Here is a 19839-nt window from a genome sequence, read left to right as displayed (position 1 = left end):
TTTAAAAGTTATATTTATGTATGTTATGTAAATTACATTGAGAATTGTTATGAAAATAAAATTTATATAAATCAAGTTGATTTTTTTTTTACCCTATGAAGTTTTGCTGTAATATCAAGGCAGCTAAATTGTCCAACACAACATCAAGATCAGCAGTAGGAAAGTAGTGTTATTAAAACAAGTTCTTACATTACAAAAATTTATTTCTAGCAATTTCATAAATTTAACCAGCTTTATCATATCATATTCATAAGGTATAGTACACTTTTAAAACAATTTAAACACGCCTCCGCAGTGGAAACAGGGTTTATAGAAGAAAATTACATAATTATAACTAGAATTAAGTAACATATAGGTATAAATAAGATGAAGCCTAACACAACTAATAAATAATTCAGTCATATTGACACAAAGAAACTGGTTAACTTATGTACATTGAGCTGTTGCTCCAAAACATAGTTAGTGGTCTGTTATAGACATGGTTGTAACAGCTTTAATAAAAACATGGAATAAACATATATTATATAGGTATATTCATTATTTGATCACTGACATTATGCCTTTGAGAGGCTTCAGTAATATCCAGAAGAAATATTGAAGAGCTGTACACACTGCAGATGAAATATACATATAAAGTATTATGATGTTCACATCAATAAATAATGCAATTTCTCCTATAATAGCAGTTTATTCTGTGTGCCCTTGTTCTTGGTGGAAAAAGGCCCAAATGACGGTTCTGAATTTTATATTACAGCACTGTTCCCACTAATTTGAAGATAAAGTGCTGGGCTCAAGTTAACATCTAGAAGAACTTGAGTGTGTAAGACCAGGCAGCACAAGTGTGACGAATATTCAGCAACATATCCACACAACTTGAACCATCACAATTTGTACTACAGCATCATGTCCGTTAAGTCCGGCAATGCCAGCACACTAGTATTCTTGTAACAAAGCAACATCACAAAATTGCTTAAAATTCCTTAAGTGTAGATAATTTTCATGCATTTATATACAAATGATTAATGTTAGTACAAAATTTGTTCATTGTTTGGAATAAAATAATCACTTTCTCTTCCGAGAGGTCATAATTTGTTTTATAAACTATGTTTACAAGGCATTCCATTCCATAGTGACGAAGCGCACTGGAAGAATTTAAACTTTCTCTACTTAACCCTAAAGATGAACACACATGTACATACAAACAATCAAAGAAATTATAATATTTTTGGCTTACATTACTGCAGATTAATTAATACAAAACATGTCAAGTCAAAATTAATTGTATTCCCAAACTGTAACAAAATATGATTTCATGTTTACACATAAGGTATTTATGTAATATTCGAGTTATATTATTTTCATCTATTACAAAAAATTATGAGGGGACATTACATTGACACAATATTATAATTAGATTATTTTTTTAGTTTGTCAACAAATGTCCCAGTGGTTGGTACCAACTATAACGACATGGTGGATATTAGGCAATAGATATTGTGACATTGATTCCAAGGTTCCCATTGTCAGCAAACAGTTGTGCAAGGGATGTGTCAAACACGAGACAGTCTGAATTCATTATCGCTGAAGATACTCCTTCATGAATAGATCGCGGCATAGCTTCCCACGTGAGGCGCCGACGATGACCATTGAGCTCCAAACGATACGCAAAGTTCTCTGCTTCTTTACGAGATCCTATAAGTTGGACAATAGCAAAGAATTGCTGATGACCATCAAACTTCTCTTGCTTTTCAAGAACTAACATGAAATGATGGTTGAAACAAGACTGCATCATCACCCAATCAACAGCTCCCGGAAGATTGATATCTGTAGCTAAAAACACTATGTCTTCGCCTTGTAGTGTGGTAATGCTTTTGTGAGACATCATAAGGTGCGGCATGACTTGATCTAGTCCTCCCTGCCATTTGCAGGACGCTCCGGGACAAGGGCAGGAGTATGGCCTGAATTCACAAGCTTCCTCATGTTCTGCTTTTTCAGTGTGCACAAGAGTGACTGTGCAGCCTGTGTTAGAGTGTTTGCAGGGGAACATGACGTTGCTGGCGACTTTCTCCATGGCGAGGTTCCGTATGTTGCCAAGCGGGCCGCGGCACGTCGGGCAGCAGGACAGCTTGGGCCGGCAGCTGGAGCACACCAGGTGCCCGCTCTGGCACTGCAGTATCGGCGGCAGGACATAGTCGAAGCACACTGGGCACTCGAACAGCGAGGCTAGGTCGGCCGACATAGCGGTGGGCACGTTCACGAGAGCTGGTACTCCAGACACAGGACAACTGGAACCGCTAGCTCCACGCCGTTTGTTGTTTGTGCTCATGTCACCGTCACACGCACATAAAACCTGTCGATCAGCGATCAACTGTGTCCCCTCACTGAACTGATAAACACTACGCACCTGCTTCTAAGATTTCATTTGTAACCTTCGACAGCTGATTGTCTCCGTCTCGTCGCTGCGCCGAAATTAGTTTCCATTACAACAGCAACTGTATTCTATTGAATCGCAGTGTGAAAATAGGTCTACTGGTAGACAAGACTTCAAGGACGTATTGAACACAATTACATTTATGATAACTTTTAATTTTGTTTAGCAATCGGTAATTTGTAAGTGATTATTAGATAAATTAAATGCGAATGTTCTTGTTCACCACACAAGGATGAAATTCGCCGTAAAATTCCGTGACGACCAATCGTGTTCTCAAAAATGACAGCTGTATGGCGACCATGTTGACATACCATAGAGAAAAGATCATTTATTATGACGTTTGGTAGAAAAATTCAATTTTGTCTATTCTCATTAAGTTTTCAACACACTGACTTTATTAACATGATTGTATTTTAAATCTAATTTCACTGATTATTACAAAAATGAATGTCTAAAAACATTTTTAACCTTCAATTTCATAATAAAAGGTGCCAAAATTACCGGGTACCATTTAATAAGTACCTACGTTAAGTAATATTTAATGATTGTCTACTTTGGCTCGAAATAAAGTTTGTTTGTTTCTTTTATAAGCCTGACCAGGAACATAAAAACCCTCGCCATGTTGCGGAAAACTAATGGTACTAATTTCTTTTAATGGCAACAGTAACTGAAAACTTCATTGACATGTCACCTTGCATGTCAGTCTATTGCTGTCAAAGTGTAAACAAACTTTATTTTAAATGTGCGCAATTGGTTTTATGAATTAAATTGCTAAAATATTTTTATAGTCGTGAAAGAAAAGTGGTTCACAATTTGTTAAAGAAATACTAAGGGTTCGGACAATATTTTCATTGAATAATGTTCCCGACAAAGGTTGTCAAATTGACTGACATGTTTATCGTATAGTACAGTCCACTATGAAAATTAGCTGTGGTTTGTTTCAACTACCTATTTTAAAAATTTTGTCACTTTCTAAGTGTTGAATTTTATGGGATTGGGAAAGAAGTACCGAGTTTGAAGCGTTCATGAGCAGACATTGCAGTTGAATATTCAAGTTCTGAATTTGATTATTGATGAATAATAAAATAAATCTACTAGCTCGATTGATGGTTTCATTTAATTTATTAAAATCAGGTTACCTATAATAATATTTTTTCGTTAATTTATGAAAAAATATAAAATATCTATAAATAAAATATCAAATTAGCCCGTAATCCTGAATCCTGATACATAAAGTTAGCCTATTAATTTAACACAGGTACGACTGTACTCAGTGTTGCACTATCAAATGCAATTGACGCGCCTCTATGCCAGGGTTTTTATGTTCCTGGTCAGGCTATATTTGATTTATTTTGATACATTTTTTTAAATTAAATTAATACAACTTTATCGACTTATTAAGCTTGCTGCTGTAGGGTATTTGGATCGTTTGGGCGTGTAATGTAGGCGAGTTTAAATTAGTTTGAAAAATTAATATCAAATGCGTGCTAACGCGATATTGCGGTGTCTAAAGCACCAGGCGCACCATCATTCTCATCATCATCATGGTAGGTAGGTACGAGGTTTAACTAGCAATATTTGTAGACGTTGACTTCCGCTTGGCTTGCCACAGCTATTCCTTTTGCTTTAGTTAGTTACTTTGCTTGTATTGTGATAAATTCTTGTGACTAGTCTGGAAATACCTCCAAATTTCCTTTCGTCATAGACAATACAATCGATTGTCTCCAAGATATTAAATCCGGCTGTTTGACGCACATTTCTCGGAACCGATGTATAGTAGTTAGTTACACAGAGCATGGTTAGTTACACAGCCTACTTCGCAGCGGCAGCCTTATCGCGTTGTAAAAGTTACATTATTGTGACCCATGTGTACACTGCAGTACAGTCAGTAGGACACAATGTAATAGTTTATGTATTATTATTTAATGATCTAACATCAAAACAGGCAAAGCGTTGCACTCAACGTTTCCCGTGGTTTTCTGGACTCATTAGGTCCTAATGTAGGTTATACTATAATTTTAAAATTATAGTTTTTATTATTAATTTATTATAATCATTATTTACATGCAAATAATATGTTTAGACCCTACATTCGCATTAAACACTTATCAGTTGATTAGTGATGCTTATCAATACTAATTACGATAACTTTTGGTGTCTATTATCGGAGCTAATGGCATACAAACCAACGGACTTATTACCTGTTTATAAAATTTCGCGCCAATGTAACATTTTTTATGGAGGTAAGTAGTAACTTTTTTAGGTCACCCTAGTCGCGTTAGTTCACCCTATACCTTGTATGTTAATTGTTTAAATAGTGACTGAGTTTCTTGCGCTGCTTCTTCTCAGCACTGGCCCATTTATTGTTCCGAAGCAGTGGTAGGGTTAACCCTATTAATATTGGAACGTGTAAAACTGCTTTTTAAAAGCCTATTTGCAAAAGTAAATGAGTTTCATGAGTTTTTTTAAAATCTTTTTGTGCTCTTTTCCTGTGACGCGGATTTCGTCACGCGTGCAGATCTCCGCATGCGGGTTACCCGCGTTTCATTATTTCACACATATTTTTTCTTACCCTTAATGAGAGTATGAAGAATGAGACACATCAGAAGTCATGTAGATTTCCGAAACAAGGAAATCCGCAAAAGTAATATGAGAATCGTCAAACGCCAATACAGCTCAAATAAGGTAGGTCTTAGATCGCTGGGCCGATAACAATGGGAAAAAAGTGTTTTCCCCGTCGCGCACATCCTTGAAGAGACCGTGAACCGTTCTCTGGCATGCTAATATTAGTGACCCTTCTAAAAAGTTGCAAACTTCAAGTTGCAGATTTCGTCACTTAAATATCTTTTACTTACGTAAGTAATTTTGTAGATGCAAGTAAGTAACTACATATATTGTCAATGTGAGATTCCATTATGTTTTCTTTTGCAGACCCATCCGTGGTTTGTCCTAAATGTTTGGCGATAGAGTCGCTAAAGTTTACAAGACAACAGAATCTTTGCTGATAATATTGATTAATCTAAAATTTAATATTGTCTAATGCATTAATAAGATTTTTAACAGTTATTCTTTGAATGTAATACTTAGTCATATTTATATTCTGAAAAGAAATATTCTGTTTAGTAATAGACAGCGTTCATATACGATAGATAACAACTATAAATTGTTCTTGTAATTCATCACAGGCAAACAGAGTATTTTGCAATGCAACAAAAATATTCGATGACTATTTTGAAATCCCTAAGAAAGGTATTGCCCAATCTCTTGAACTTATCACTGGCCCCATCAATCACTGATCTATCAGGAGATCCAGTGTCTTTCTTCATTTAGAAATGATACTTAGGTACCTATGTTTTTGTAAAAAAACAGCAAAATACTTTCAAATGTGTCAAGTGGTGTAGATTAGGATAAAGATAGCAAAACGAAAGTTATCTCTAATCAAGAACCACGATAATGTCTATCAAGCTGCTTTATAGCTGTTAAAGAAGTTCAAAAAACTATTTTAAAATACCGGATACCGAATATTTTGGGCAAAACCGCCGCTGCTGCAAGCGATATAATTTATCTTGTTTGTAATTACCCTGAAAAGACAGAGTCGAGTACCTACATATTCTGAAACTGGTGTAAATAGCAAATTAAGATGAAAATATCAACAATTAACGTCAAAACATGTTGTTACCGAGAATCTAAACAAAGCTTTCATTGTGATCAGTCCCTGAAAACGTTGCTAGTTTAGGCAACATCATGTTAATTAAACAAAACAACTACTTATGCTAACAAATCAAGCAATCACACGCATTATTATGCAACCACGTTAAAGAGCAAATAACATACGAATACATCTTTATATTCAACTGATATTAATCTTGGTCGGTTTGCTTCTACGATTGCGAGCAATGCGCAGGAAAAGTAAATTAGTTTGTGGAAAGCGTTGCTTCTGAGCGCACGCGGCGATTTGAAAAGTGCTATTGGCGCGAAAACTGATAGATCGCGCCTGACAAACTTTTTTTTCAGGGGTGCTGGTTGTTCTTGATGACGAACACACGGAGGTTTAAATAATCAATTCGTGTTTGAATTTATTTCCAGTGCGCTGTGAAGTGAATGAGTAGTTTTGTGTTGTGTAAATAAAAATTTCAGGTGAGTTATTCGTGTTTAACTGAAACAATACGTTATTATTATTTGAGCAGTCTTAACATCAATCTTAGATCATTAGTTTTATGATTGTTCGCGGAAAATTCTTATTTTTAATGTACCTAAACGTTTGATTTTGATGATAAGTGGGTAGAGATAAAATCACGCAATTAGTGAAATTATGTTGAGATTTTCGTTTAGATAAATTAGTTGTAATAGTTTATGAAGTAGAAATTCATAATCTTGAAAACCTTCTATCTGTATTTTCTTAAAGCAGAGAAGAAACTTTGCTCTACTTGGATTCTTCAGGTTTTTAATAAGCAGATCTTTTAAGCAATAAAACTGTTAAACTTACAACTAAATGCGTGCATGACGAAGACAAAGTTATTTCTGAACAAGTAAGTATATTAAAATTGATGTATCACAAAATATTACTTGTTAATAATGATATTTTAGTAGCTCTAAATACTTAGAGAGTAGGGGCGGTGTTTTATTGGAATTAATTAAATTTAGATTACTATCTTTAACAAATCGTTAATGAGTCTAATCGCTTGAGAATGTTGTCATTTCTGAGTAATAATATCGGTTTGATTAAAAAGGTGATTGATTATAAAGATAAATAACTAAGTATACTTTTAAAACTTTTATCTGCGATCAGTCTATCACTCTTTCGGTGTTTCCATTGTAATGACAAATACAGTAGTAAATTAAAAAAAATAGTTTATCGATCAGTCCAATATCTTTTTGTTCTAAGAGAACTATTCAGAAAGTAAGTGTAACTATTCAGAAAGGAAGCAAACATATTTCAATTACAAAATTTTGTCCTGGGATAAAATTAAAGTTAAATAAGCTTAGAGCTGTTTCTGCTCGAAGCTTGGCACATAACCCTTATTCTCTATTACACCTTTGTTATTGAGATAAAGGTAGTCCATGTCCCTCCTAGGTTCCATACAAAAACCCATCAAAATAGGTTCAATCGTGTACCGTGTTAGTATGAAACGTAAAACAGACAGATACCTATATACCTAGGTACTCTACTTAGATACACGCCTTTAAAACAATTGACAGATATAGAGTCTCAGATCAGTTTTAAGTATTATTTTTAGACATTATAAGCCCTAAATTCCCAAATCCAAATGAGCTTGTAGTACCTAGTTTACGAGGTGTCGCTCAAATCTGCGAAATGGCTTTTTCAACAGGTTGTTTGCATAAATAATATTTTAATGTCGTTTGGCTGCTAAATAAGCAATTATGTAGGTACAGACGTCATCACACCAGACTATAAATTGTTGAAAATTAGCTTCTATTACAACTGGATAAGAGCCCACAGAATTTAGCTGGTCTGTACCGGGTCCACAAGGCCGTAAGATGTCATCAATGGAGACTGGGCCAGTTCTGGCCTGAGGCAATGATATGCGGATCCCTGCCAATCAACGTGCTCAGGTGACGAATGTCGTGGAGCAAGTTCACTTTCGGTGGATAATTACCTACTTTACATATTGTCAAATTCTTTCGACGAAAGTTTGAAAATAAACTTGTTATTAAAATGGCAAAAATGCAATATAATTTTCCGATATTTCATTCCTACAAATAGTCAAATAATTAATTAGTATATTTTTCAATCAAAACATTCCTCTCAATTGAAAATCATTAACCAAAGGGCACTACCTATAGCAAATAAACGCTCTGGAAAGAGCCTATACCTAGTTACTGAATAAATTATTTGATTTGAAACAAACACCAAATTGTTACTGTCGACATCATAAATATTTTGCAATATCGAACATTACATAGAACTGCATAAGTCACGTGATTATCTTGACATGCTGTCGGAGTACAACCTGTATAATGGCGCCATCAGTGATAATAGGTAATATGGACACGAATTAATGTGTCCCAATGTGTAATGTGTAAAAACAAATCAATCCAGTACTTATCTAAGATAAGGGGAGGCAATTTAGCTATAGCGCTTTATTTATACTGCCTACAGGACGTGGAAAATCCAGAACTTCGAATAAAATTAACTATGTAACATAGTAACTCTGTCTGTTTGTTAGGTTACTTTTTCATGCTTCAACCTCTGAAAAGCTTTAGATGAAGGAGAGCATTCAGGCACCATACATTTATGGGTCTTTTTAGAAAGTGCCGACCAACAAAAAAAAATAGTAAGATTACTACACGGCAATCAAAGTTGTAAGATTACTCTAAGGCAAGTTATACACGTTCGACGATTCAGATTTTTCATACATTTATGACGAATCTTTGTTATAGAGATAGTTTGAAACCCAGGGGGGAAAATTGGATTTTTATCCCGGTTTTTAAAAGCGAAACATAGCCGTGACAAAGTCTTTCAGTAACAGACCTAGAGTGAAGTTGCGGGCAAAAGTTAGTTTATCAAGCAAATAAAGATTAAAACCACGTCACGCAGGACGTGGCGTCTCTACAAAGCAATAAACGTTATCGTTATCACGGCGATTCGCTCGTTTTCCGCCGCCAGCGATTTGAGACATCGGAAGAACGCGTGCGCATACCTGAAAATCTTTAATGTTTTCAGTATAATAACTTATTATTGAATAAACTAGTATACCTACCTATAGTTATTAATTGTAGTTTTATATAACTCATAAACGTGAACGAGTTTTGTTTTGCGGCAGTAGTAGGTACCTAAGTTAAGTATTCGTATTTATTACTATTAAAAATATACCCTCTCTACATGTTTAAATTGACTAAAACCTAGAGCTGCAACTAGGGACAGCTAGGGACTGGAATTCGCTGCCTGCTGCTGTCTTTCCTGAAGACTATTAATCCGGGCCTTTTCAAGGCGAGAGTGAGAGAGAGAGAGCCTTGATAAGCATAAAAAAATCTATTTCTGTTTTAAATTAAGTAAGTAGTAGGTAGGTACTTTCATTTTACCACCCAGAGAGTTCCAATTTGTCGGAATGGGAGGTTTGTAATTGAAACCAATGTCTAGAGAAATTTAGGCCTTACCCTGATGAAGTATTATTTGGATAACTTGATTTTCGCCGGTTGTGTGGTAATAACCTTCCAATGAGGGTTTTCGCGACTGAAAAATCCGCCAGATGGCAATACGTAGACGGGAGGTTCAAATGCTGCATGATTGGTGGATTTTGATATATCTGTCAATGTCATGTCAAAAATACCCAATCATGCAGCATTTGGACCTCGCGTCTACGTATTGCCATCTGGCGGATTTTTCAATCGCGAAAACCCTCATTGCATCGCGTGTCGGTATTTGTGCCTATACTTGCAAGATTCAGCGTCGACAAGCACTCAGCTTGCAATTAAAACAGACAGAATTTTCCTTATTTCCCATCGTTGGTCACTGTCTACTGATTGCCGTGAGAGGCGCTTGCGGTTTGTCATATCTTTGACTTCGAATTAATTTGTTTGACTTGTTGCTCAAGTTGGTCATTTCTGCACTGCAGGGACACGACTCCCTGATTCACCAGAGGCAAATAGATAATTTGGCTTGCACTTCCCACCCTGGTTAGACAGATTGGAGAGGCCTAAAGTTTCCATATTTCTCTCTTAGTTGCCTCCTTAAATCTACGGGAAGAGTGGGGATTGTCCTACTTTACTCTGTTGGAACCACAAGGCTAGTTCAATGCTTGCTTACACCCGTATTCAAAAACGATGTTTGCTTAAGTGAAGCAGCAAATCGAACGTACAGCGTTGAATCTGTGATTGGTTCGTGTGTCAATCTGTGCGTCCACGCGCATTGTGAGACGTATGTATGTTTGTGAATACGGGCGTTAGACATTTATGTAGAGCAGTTACCTTATCTCCCATCGCTCGTCACTCTCCGCTGGCTGTCGTGAGATGCACATGCACGTAACTTAATCTTTGATATTTGCAGTAGTTCCCTTGGTAATACAGTTAGTGTAAAAAGAAGGGTGTTGAAGGCTTCAGACATAGTTTTAAATGAACAGGGTAGCTGAGTATTGTTAGGGTTAAAGTTTATTTCTCAAAAGAATATTACAAACCATTTACTTTGAATAAGTAACTATAATATTGGTTTCAACAATTGCGCAGTATACTTTCAGCTCACGTTATTTTTAGGGTGCATTTAGTTAATTATTTCTGGCGAAAGTTCATTAAGGTTAATTTATACCAAAGGTGACACTGCTTCCGAACACACCTATTTGGGCTGCACTAAATTTAACAACAATACAATAAACAAGTACAGTCGATTCGAAAGTGATTAAAAATATTACGTTCGAACGTGATAGAATCCGAAAATTGCGGGAAGAGAATGTATTATTTACATAATTTCGTTACCGAATCGAGACATAATTATTAAGAATCAATTGTTACCCTGGTCATAATGCGACCACTTAAGGTTCTACGAGATGGAGTAGGGAATAATGCGTAAACACGAGTAATTTGCAATGATATTTTAAACCATGTCAATCCATTTTAAGGGGGTCTCCGGTATATCTATCGATTCATGGTGACTCACTGTCTTACGTATAGGGCTGTTAGTAACAACTCAATGGGGCTCTCCAAACTTCAACTTAAAGCGCTACGATAGTATATTATGATACGATAAGGGCGATTTGATAACTGAAAAAAAAATCGATTTTAGCAAGATTTTGTTGCAAGCAAGCAACTGAAAAAAAAATTCGATTTTAGCAACAGCATTTTCCCTTATACGTCTCACGGTCAATCAGTTAAAATTTTCAAAAAACCTTACGCTAGGGTGTGACCAACCAAGTTTGACGGGTTCGTCGCCCCAGCGAGCATTTGTTCAGGTATTTACCCAAGTCAAGTTGAAATATCGTCGCGATTCGGCGCGCGAGTGTACCGCCGCGCCTAGCTCATTACGGGCCCATTACTTTAGAAGCAAACAAATACTGAACGAAACGACCTAACGTAATCTGTGGAAAAATCTTAATTTCCTCGCGAGGTCGTGAGAGCAGGCGCAGGGTTGCCACTTGAACAGACAGAACTCTAGACAGGTTTAAAAAAATCTTAATGTTAGAATTAAAAGTTTGCTTTAAAGCTGTAAACTTCGATTTTAGATGCTTTGAAATCAATAATAGTGTGTCAACACAGTTCGCGAATTAGTGTCGTCATAAGGTTTTCTTTTCAGGTTTCTTTTTCTGTACAAAATCTATGGAAGAGCCACGCGTTGACTAGCTGTTTCAATCTATTGGATCTGGATTCGTGTGAGATACTTCTTAATTTGGGATCTACAGGCTTGAATCCAATTGGTTCTTTGATAAGATCCATGCAATGGACGTCAGGGATAAACTAGCTAGGTTATTGCTTCTAGAAGTTGTTAGTACATACATGATTCATATCACTCACAATAATTAAATCTGACACCATGCTCATAAATTGCTATTACACATGTGAAAACATTACTCATAGTGTGAATGAAGTAGAATTTATAGTAACATTGGTATTTTTAATGGGAATCACACAGCCTGCACCGTCTTGTACTTTTTGGTATTACTATTACTACTAGCATTTTATGTATCTGTAATAGGTCCTATTTTAGTTGAGCACCATTGGTGCTGTGTTGTCGGTACTGTTCTTTTATTCGATGTGCAATTGTTTTATTTTGAGATGGGCAAAATTCTAATGTTAGTTCTATTTTGGAACAAAAATGATATCCAGCCAGTCTGGTGGTGCTGCCTCTCTGTACAGTCAAATTGTTTTATTTTTGTGGTGGTGAGTGACAGCCCTGGTTCTCAGGTTGAAGGAACAGCATAAAGGTCGCCAGACACAATGTCGGATGTGGGAGGATTCGCGCGGTGTGCGCGATCCGGAACTGTGGGACTCTACAATAGATCCATCGATATTTAATTAATGCTTTATGCAACGGGACATAATTTAAAGACAACGAGTATTAACTTCTTAGCAGTCAACACAGCATAGTTGTGAAGACGTAATAAATGATTTAATCAGCAGAGACTATAGTTTTTTTTTATAAACTAGCGTCTAGCCGCTGCTTCGCCTGCGTTTCATGAATATGGCAAGAAGCTGTTTTTTGACACGACAAACAGACACTTTGATTTTGATTTTATTTATTTTATGTCGATTATTGCTCAAAGAAATGCTATCGCGCTAAAATTTCGTTGAAGTGTAACATTTCTGGTATTACAAGATATACTTGTCACTCTATCTTGTATAACTTTCTGTCTGTAACTGTTTAAAATAGTTTCACATTCCGTTTCAGAGCAGAATAATCTATCCAGTATTAAAGTAGAGAGATTTAAACAAAAACTGTTAGAGAAAATTTATTATTTGGACGTGTAATAAACTACAATTGAATTTTCTAAATACCTACTCAGGTTTAACACTTTGTATTTTTAATAGGTTATTTATTCTTCATCAGGAAGGATATTGCAAAAAAAATAATTAGACAATTAGTGCAATTTCATTCAATAAAGCATTATACAAGGTCGACATAAAAAGGTTTGTACAATAGTCTGCAATTGAAGGAATATTTTTATAAGCTGTATTAAACTCATAAGGCTGGTTTTAGTGTCAGTGCGGATCGCTCCGCACAGCCGATCTGTATTGCTTTTTATTGCCAGGTATAGAAAAAATAGGATAAATTACTTGAATGAAACCACCAATTAAACTTAGCATGCATTTTCAAGCCCACCTTGACATTTTTAAGAAAGAGAGGTCTTGTTGACGTTGATAAAAATATATATCATGCGAAGATTTCCCATAAATAAATATGATTAGTTATTAAGATATACCTACAAGTAGTTTGTTATTAACATTATGTTAAATTTTATCTCTTTTTCCCGTTGACAATGGCTTAATTTCATAAATGTCACCGGCACGAGTGGTTTCTTGGAACTCCTACGAACAATTGTATTGTGCGAACCAACCAGTTGGGCTACATTCTCCGATGACTCGAGTTGCAACACAGAAGCAAAGCAGGAATAAATATTATCTGGGAGAATATGAGATCAATAAATGTTACGAGTGAAAGTATTTTGTAGAAATCATACATGTTATATTTATTTAAAAAAATAAGTAATTTAAAATAAACTGAAATTGAAAAAAACGGGTCTTATACGGGTTTATCCTTACAGATTTGATTTGGTCGTAGGTTACCTACTTATTTCTTTCAAAATGCATTATTATGGTTTTATCTTAATATAAAATGGCTTAAATTTAATTTCGCGTGGACTTTTTCCATTCGAAAGACCTTTACTGATATTTCTTTTGAGATAGCCATAAAACTTTGTGTGGAAATAGCTGCGCAAGTAATACCTATTTACGTATTATTTTCTATCTCCTCAAAACCAAAACAATAAATGCAGTTAGGAGGTATTGTCACTTCACCGTTGATATGACGGTATTGGTGATGGCTAATCGTCATACAGCCAATGAATGGTAATGAACTGCTGCGCTTAGCCTCCTGCAAGGAACACCTAAGAGCATGATGTCTCTTTCATTCAATTACTTTTCATCCATCCATGTGACACGTCACACAGATCCTTCTTATTATAGTTAATGTTCTTAACTGTAGAATTTTTATACGATATCTTCTTCAAAACTCTATTTTTCTACTTTTTTCTTGCTATCATCACAGCATAAAAAACAGTCGCATTTAGTAGATTTGACATTACCATAATAAGTCAAGCGCGTTAGCGAGTGTCGTGTCCGACGATAATTGTCGTTCGTGGCGCAAAACTTATTGCATTAGTTAAATAACAGACTAATTGCCGGGATGATGCCCCACATTTTATAGTTTAGATATTCATTAATCACAGAATAGGCGGGAAGACTTAGTTCAGCTGCCTTTGCGGTGAGAAAGATCAGAAACTTGACTGATGTTGAAACAGCAAGGCTTGTATATTTTAGTTATTTTCATAGTATTATGTCTTATGGTCTTTTACTGTGGGGCTCAGCAGCAGACATAGAATCAATTTTCATTTTACAGAAAAGAGCTGTTCGGGCAATATACGGTCTTAAACCACGTGACTCGCTTAGAGAAGTTTTTAAAGAAATCAATATATTGACTGTGGCTTCGCAATACATATTTGATAACATTATGTATGTCCGTAAACATATACATTTATTTACTAAGAAAAGTGACGTCCACTCATTTAACACGAGACATAAGAATAAACTTGCTGTTCCATCATTTAGGTTGCATAAGATAGGTAATTCATTCTTGGGGAAATGTATTACCATATTTAACAAAATACCACACAACCTTGTCGAATTGCCAATAAACAAATTTAAGATACATATAAAAAATACCCTTATGTCCAAAGGGTACTACAAGGTTCGAGACTATATTGATGACAAGGATGCGTGGTCAGTTCAGTCTGCACATATTTGATGTACTTAAATTTGACTATTCTTACCGTTAGATAATTCCTGGCAATAAGTGGTGACTGAGTTTGTTCCGGCGTTTCTTCTCAGCACTTGCCATATGTTTGTCTCGAAGCGCTGGTAGGGCCCAAAAGATAAGGAGACATGTAAAGTGCCCCATAAGGGCTACCTTTTTCTTTTTTTATTATTTTCTATTGACGTTCATAAGTGCCACTTGTGGTCTAAACTGAATAAATATTTTTGATTTTGATTTTTGATTTTGAATAAGTGACGCCATTTAGCGAAGTCGCAACTGTAATATATTTCGTTGTTGTTATTGCTTTCAGTAGCACATCAAGCTGTGGCGTCTTTTGTAGTCGTAATAAGAACGATATTGCAACATAAAGTATTAGCACGATGAGCTCTCGAGTGTACATACAATACGTAGATGAAAAAGTGAATGTCTCTGAAAATCTAGACTCTACTAAAGTGATACTCAATTTAACAAATTGACAGCTTAACGATAACTTATTTGCAACTAGCTTTCGCCCGCGGCTTCACCCGCCTGAAATTTAGTTTGTCACAGATCGTCATAAATTATAGCCTAAATGTATGTTATTCTGGGTTATAAACAATAATACTGTAAAGTTTCATCAAAATCCGTTCAGTAGTTTTTGCGTGAGAGAGTAACAAACATCCAGATATCTACACAAACTTTCGCATTTATAATATTTAATAAGTAAGATTGCATGCATTTTTCTAAGGAAAAGGCGAAGAGCTCTATCTTTTAATAGAATGACTTTAAACAAACTGTTCAACTGACTATACCTAACTAAACAATATCTTCGTGAACGTTCATGATCCCCACGGATCGACTTATCTTGCGTTGTCCGCTTCCCGCCAACTTCACCAGGTCGTCGGTGCACCAAGTGGGAGGCTGGTCTAATGAAAATACGTAAGCAGGTCCAACTTGACTAGTCAGTAAAAAAACTACTCGACGTTCTTTTCTTTGCCATTAGCATCGTCGTTACAACTTATTAACATTAAATTTTTTGTTGTTATAATTGAATTTCTCTAGTAGTGGAGACAAAGAAATCGCTCGCAAGAAAGTGATAGAGACATTCAACAGCGGCCGCTCGCGCATGACTGCCGCCGCGGCAAAAAACGATTGTTCTTCGACTAATCGATTCATCGAGATCAGTTTTTCGATATCCGAGTCGCCATGCTCTTGCACTGTGTCAGGGCCGATGGCAATGCCATCTATAGTTCCACTTCAATACTTATTGTGAGCGTCACCATCAAGTTTGTCTGGTCTTGTTAACAGTGATTTTACTACTTCACGAATTAGAATTATATTCCTATAGCTGAAAGAGAGACGACCATTTATTGACCATGACCATGGTTTTAAAATATCACATTTTTGGAAATACAATCTTTGGAGCAAATAAATTATTTGTATTTGTCGAACAATTATACACACAATAAGCTTCACCAAGGTAAGATATCTCTTAAAGTTACCTCTATCCATATGTGAGAAATATCAAGTTACCTTTAGGATGTTTTCTGCCAGTCAATTCAACAGCGATTCTGTTTTTATCTCAACGTTCTTTCAGGCAAAATTGATGGATCAATATAAATTATTTCAACAATCAAATCAGTTTTTCCTTTCCTTAACTCTGGCGCAGACGGGTAAAACACCAATTAAAGTCTTATTTGAAAGAGATTTAATTCGTTAAATTAACCAAAATTATAATTAAAAACTGTATTTAAGAGTCCAATGATTATTACGCATCATGTTATGAATCTATAACAGTTCCTTAAATACATACTCGTAAGTATGCATCACCTATTTATTTAACGAGCGGATATAGGTAGGTACCTACAGTTGATTTGATGTATTATTATTAATTAAAATTTCTGTTAGTTAACGGTAAAGATTGATGTAATACAAGTCCGGAAGTTGTACTTCCTTCATACAAATGTTTACTGAAATGAAGAAAGTATGAGCCTTTCACAATTAATTGTTGATGTAGGTAACTCAGTTTTTTATGAGTAGCACAAAATAGATGGGAGCAGAAGACAATCTACATACAAAGTGTCGCAAACCAGTCTAAACCAGTGCAAGCGCCTGTCTGTGAATGTCGCCCGTTTGAAACACGCTTCTGTGTGCGAAAGCAAAATGAAGTACCTACTTGCCAATTGCCAGTTATTGTCTTCTGTTACTATGTTTTGTGGCAGTAGTTTCTGTCGTTCCCCATAAAATTCAAATTAAATCTTACTAGCGATCGATTATAACGCATATTACCGCCCTGAGTTCGCATATGTGATATGTAAATTATACATTTCTAAGGCTAAGTTGCACCATCTTACTTTAACTTTGACAAACGTCTAAAAGCTGTCAAACTCCATACAGAAAGCACAGGTTATTGTTATTGTTACGGTTAAAATAAGGTAAACCTTCCTTAAAAATCACTTTATTTCTTGCTGAAAACAGCATTAAAATCCGTTGCGTACTGAAATTAAAAGAACAAAGCGCATAGACACCGCGAACTACATTGTTCTTGCAATGCAAAGATTTGTTATTACAATAATAATAAGAAACACAGTTGTCGACTATTAAAGCTAATTTATATGGCGCGTGAAAGTAGATCGTATCGGTTTAAGGAAAACTACATATTGTACATACTTCATAATACATGTCATGCGAATAAATACACTTCTTGCTTCTAAAGGAAGTTATTATACTTTTAATCATTACTTACGCTTTTGTTTAAATGTACGTAAACTTTTGTTTAATTGCACTAAGTCACTACCATAAGGCTGTATTTTACCTGTTTTGTATAAGATTTCATGTATTAAATTAAGTCTAGCCACAGACTACAGACCTTTTGTCGTCCGATAGTTGGGTCGGGCTGTTAATCAGTATGGACATGGTATGAAAGTGCGCACATTACACCGATTTGGTATCGGCTGATTCCTCATACAAATTAGAATCGGGCTCAACTATCAGCCAAAAAGTCGGTGGTCTGCGTCTAGACTTGATTCGATATTTAGATGACCGTTATTAGGCTTCCGTACATCAAAAGAAAACCAACCGGAATTCATACCTATAAGATGATTTTGTTGTCCATCTGACTCTCAAGATTTTGAGAACACGTGGAGATATCGAATTGAAATTAAAACCATAATACTTAGGTTTATTGTCCATTCAAGCTGTAAAATATTAAATTTCTAAATTAGGGTAAAAAAGATACGCCGTTTATATGCTGCAGAAAACACTAACAAACTAGGGTATTTGACACTACCCATGAATTGAAGTTACTTTTTGAAACTGTGTGTATTGTAAGTATCAAAATGCTTCAAATTCTTTATAGCTGTTCATACGTACAATTAAATTCAATAATGTTGTTTGTATACTGCGAAAGAACTCAAATTGTTTTTTGTTCAGCTTACACTAATATAAACATACTGCACATTCACTGGCGATTTACCACGCATGCGTGTTATAAGTAATATCCATTCTTATTTTATTCCAGTAAATATAATTTCATTTGGTACATAAGCATTTTTTCACGGGACCAGAAAGTCCAGATATTAAGATATTATTATCAACACAATTACAAACTGAGTTTGTTCCGGCGTTCTTCTCAGCACTTGCCATATGTTTGTCTCGAAGCGCTGGTAGGGCCCAAAAGATAAGGAGACATGTAAAGTGCCCCATAAGGGCTACCTTTTCTTTTTTTATTATTTTCTATTGACGTTCATAAGTGCCACTTGTGGTCTAAACTGAATAAATATTTTTGATTTTTAACAGCATGGTTTTAACGCAAATCGTTATTCGTAAAATGTCATCGCGAATTTGGTCACCTTCTTAAAAAGTCACTTTCGCAGAATGTCACTTTAGGTAGTTTCCACTGCAGGAGTACGATCGTCTCTACTAGAGGCACATGGAGGCCAACACTCCCCTAGCAAAACGTTAATTAAACATTTTATTAACCTTCAGGTATTTGACCGCAATCGCACCTAGTATTTATTTATTTATTTATTTTATTTGGTGCACAAAACAGGGATACAACCATAACATACAAAACGTTTAAAGCAGGTTATACAGTATAACTTGTTGCAGCTCCAATAACAAGTGCACACAACATACAAATCGAGTTAACAATATACATAATACATAAATAGAAAAATAATTATTTAACGTTAATTAATAATGAGAATAAGTTATTATAAGTATTAAGTGAGATGCCGTCTAGGATGGTACATATCTGCCCTGTAAGTGCCTATTCACTCTTGCCTTGAAAAGGCCCGGATTATAGTCTATTAGCAAAATGCAATCCGCGCCGCACCATAAAAATATTTTTATTTCCCGTTGAAACGTCATACTGCAGCTATCTGTGGTTGGAGGGCCCATTATGATTATGTAAACAGGTCGTAAAACTACAGTTAAATTAAACCATTGTGTATAATAAAACAAACAATATTGCATTTGATAATGCCGTCATTATCTGAGCAATAACAACTCATTCTAATATCTTAGCGTTTCATTAATATACCACAAGTCATAGGTACGCACAACATTTGTAATATCTTCAGTAGGAATACGTATAAAACAAGGATGATGTTACTTTGAACTTCGTCGTTTCAGCCAAATGACGTCCACTGCTGGACAAAGGCCTCCCCCAAGGTTTTCCACAATGAACGGTTCTACGCTGCCCGCATCCAGGCTCTTCCCGGGACCTTTAACCAGATCGTCGGTCCACCTAGTAGGAGGCCTGCCCACTTTGAACTTAAAACATATTAAATGGGCGGTATCTACTTATCTTAATGAGAATGTTTATATTCCGAAAAGTTCCTATTTCCCAAATAAATTAAAGTATAAAAAAGACTGTAGGTAGATTTTACCAAGAAAGACTAGGTGTTAAAATAATGTAAAGCCATACAAGTCCTGCAAAATTTTGAAT

At 35.5% G+C, this 19839-nt stretch overlaps 2 protein-coding genes across 3 annotated transcripts in view; one reads left to right on the top strand and one right to left on the bottom strand.

Moving 5' to 3' along the window:
* Positions 1-185: 185 nt before the first annotated feature.
* LOC114358392 (E3 ubiquitin-protein ligase SIAH1) lies at positions 186-2733 on the bottom strand. Its single transcript, XM_028312354.1, has one exon. It carries the CDS (start codon positions 2324-2326, stop codon positions 1481-1483), a length of 846 nt encoding a protein of 281 aa, XP_028168155.1. The 5' UTR covers positions 2327-2733; the 3' UTR covers positions 186-1480.
* Positions 2734-6337: 3604 nt separating this feature from the next.
* Positions 6338-19839, top strand: part of LOC114358344 (uncharacterized) — a 34855-nt gene continuing 21353 nt past the window's right edge. For both annotated transcript variants that reach the window (XM_028312288.1, XM_028312281.1), the window contains exon 1: positions 6338-6568. The gene's annotated coding sequence lies outside the window, so the exon portion shown is untranslated. The remainder of the gene's footprint in view (positions 6569-19839) is intronic.

The sequence above is a fragment of the Ostrinia furnacalis genome, unplaced genomic scaffold (genome assembly GCF_004193835.3).
Source record: "Ostrinia furnacalis isolate ACB-3 unplaced genomic scaffold, ASM419383v2 OfSCF0283, whole genome shotgun sequence".
NCBI classification, from domain to species: Eukaryota; Metazoa; Arthropoda; class Insecta; order Lepidoptera; family Crambidae; genus Ostrinia; species Ostrinia furnacalis.
The sequence above is the reverse complement of the archived record's forward strand: the minus strand, read 5'-3'. Positions and strand labels throughout refer to the sequence as shown.

Bases quoted from the DNA above. Each gene is read 5' to 3' on its own strand.
- LOC114358392 (XM_028312354.1), bottom strand. From the start codon at position 2,326: ATGAGCACAAACAACAAACGGCGTGGAGCTAGCGGTTCCAGTTGTCCT.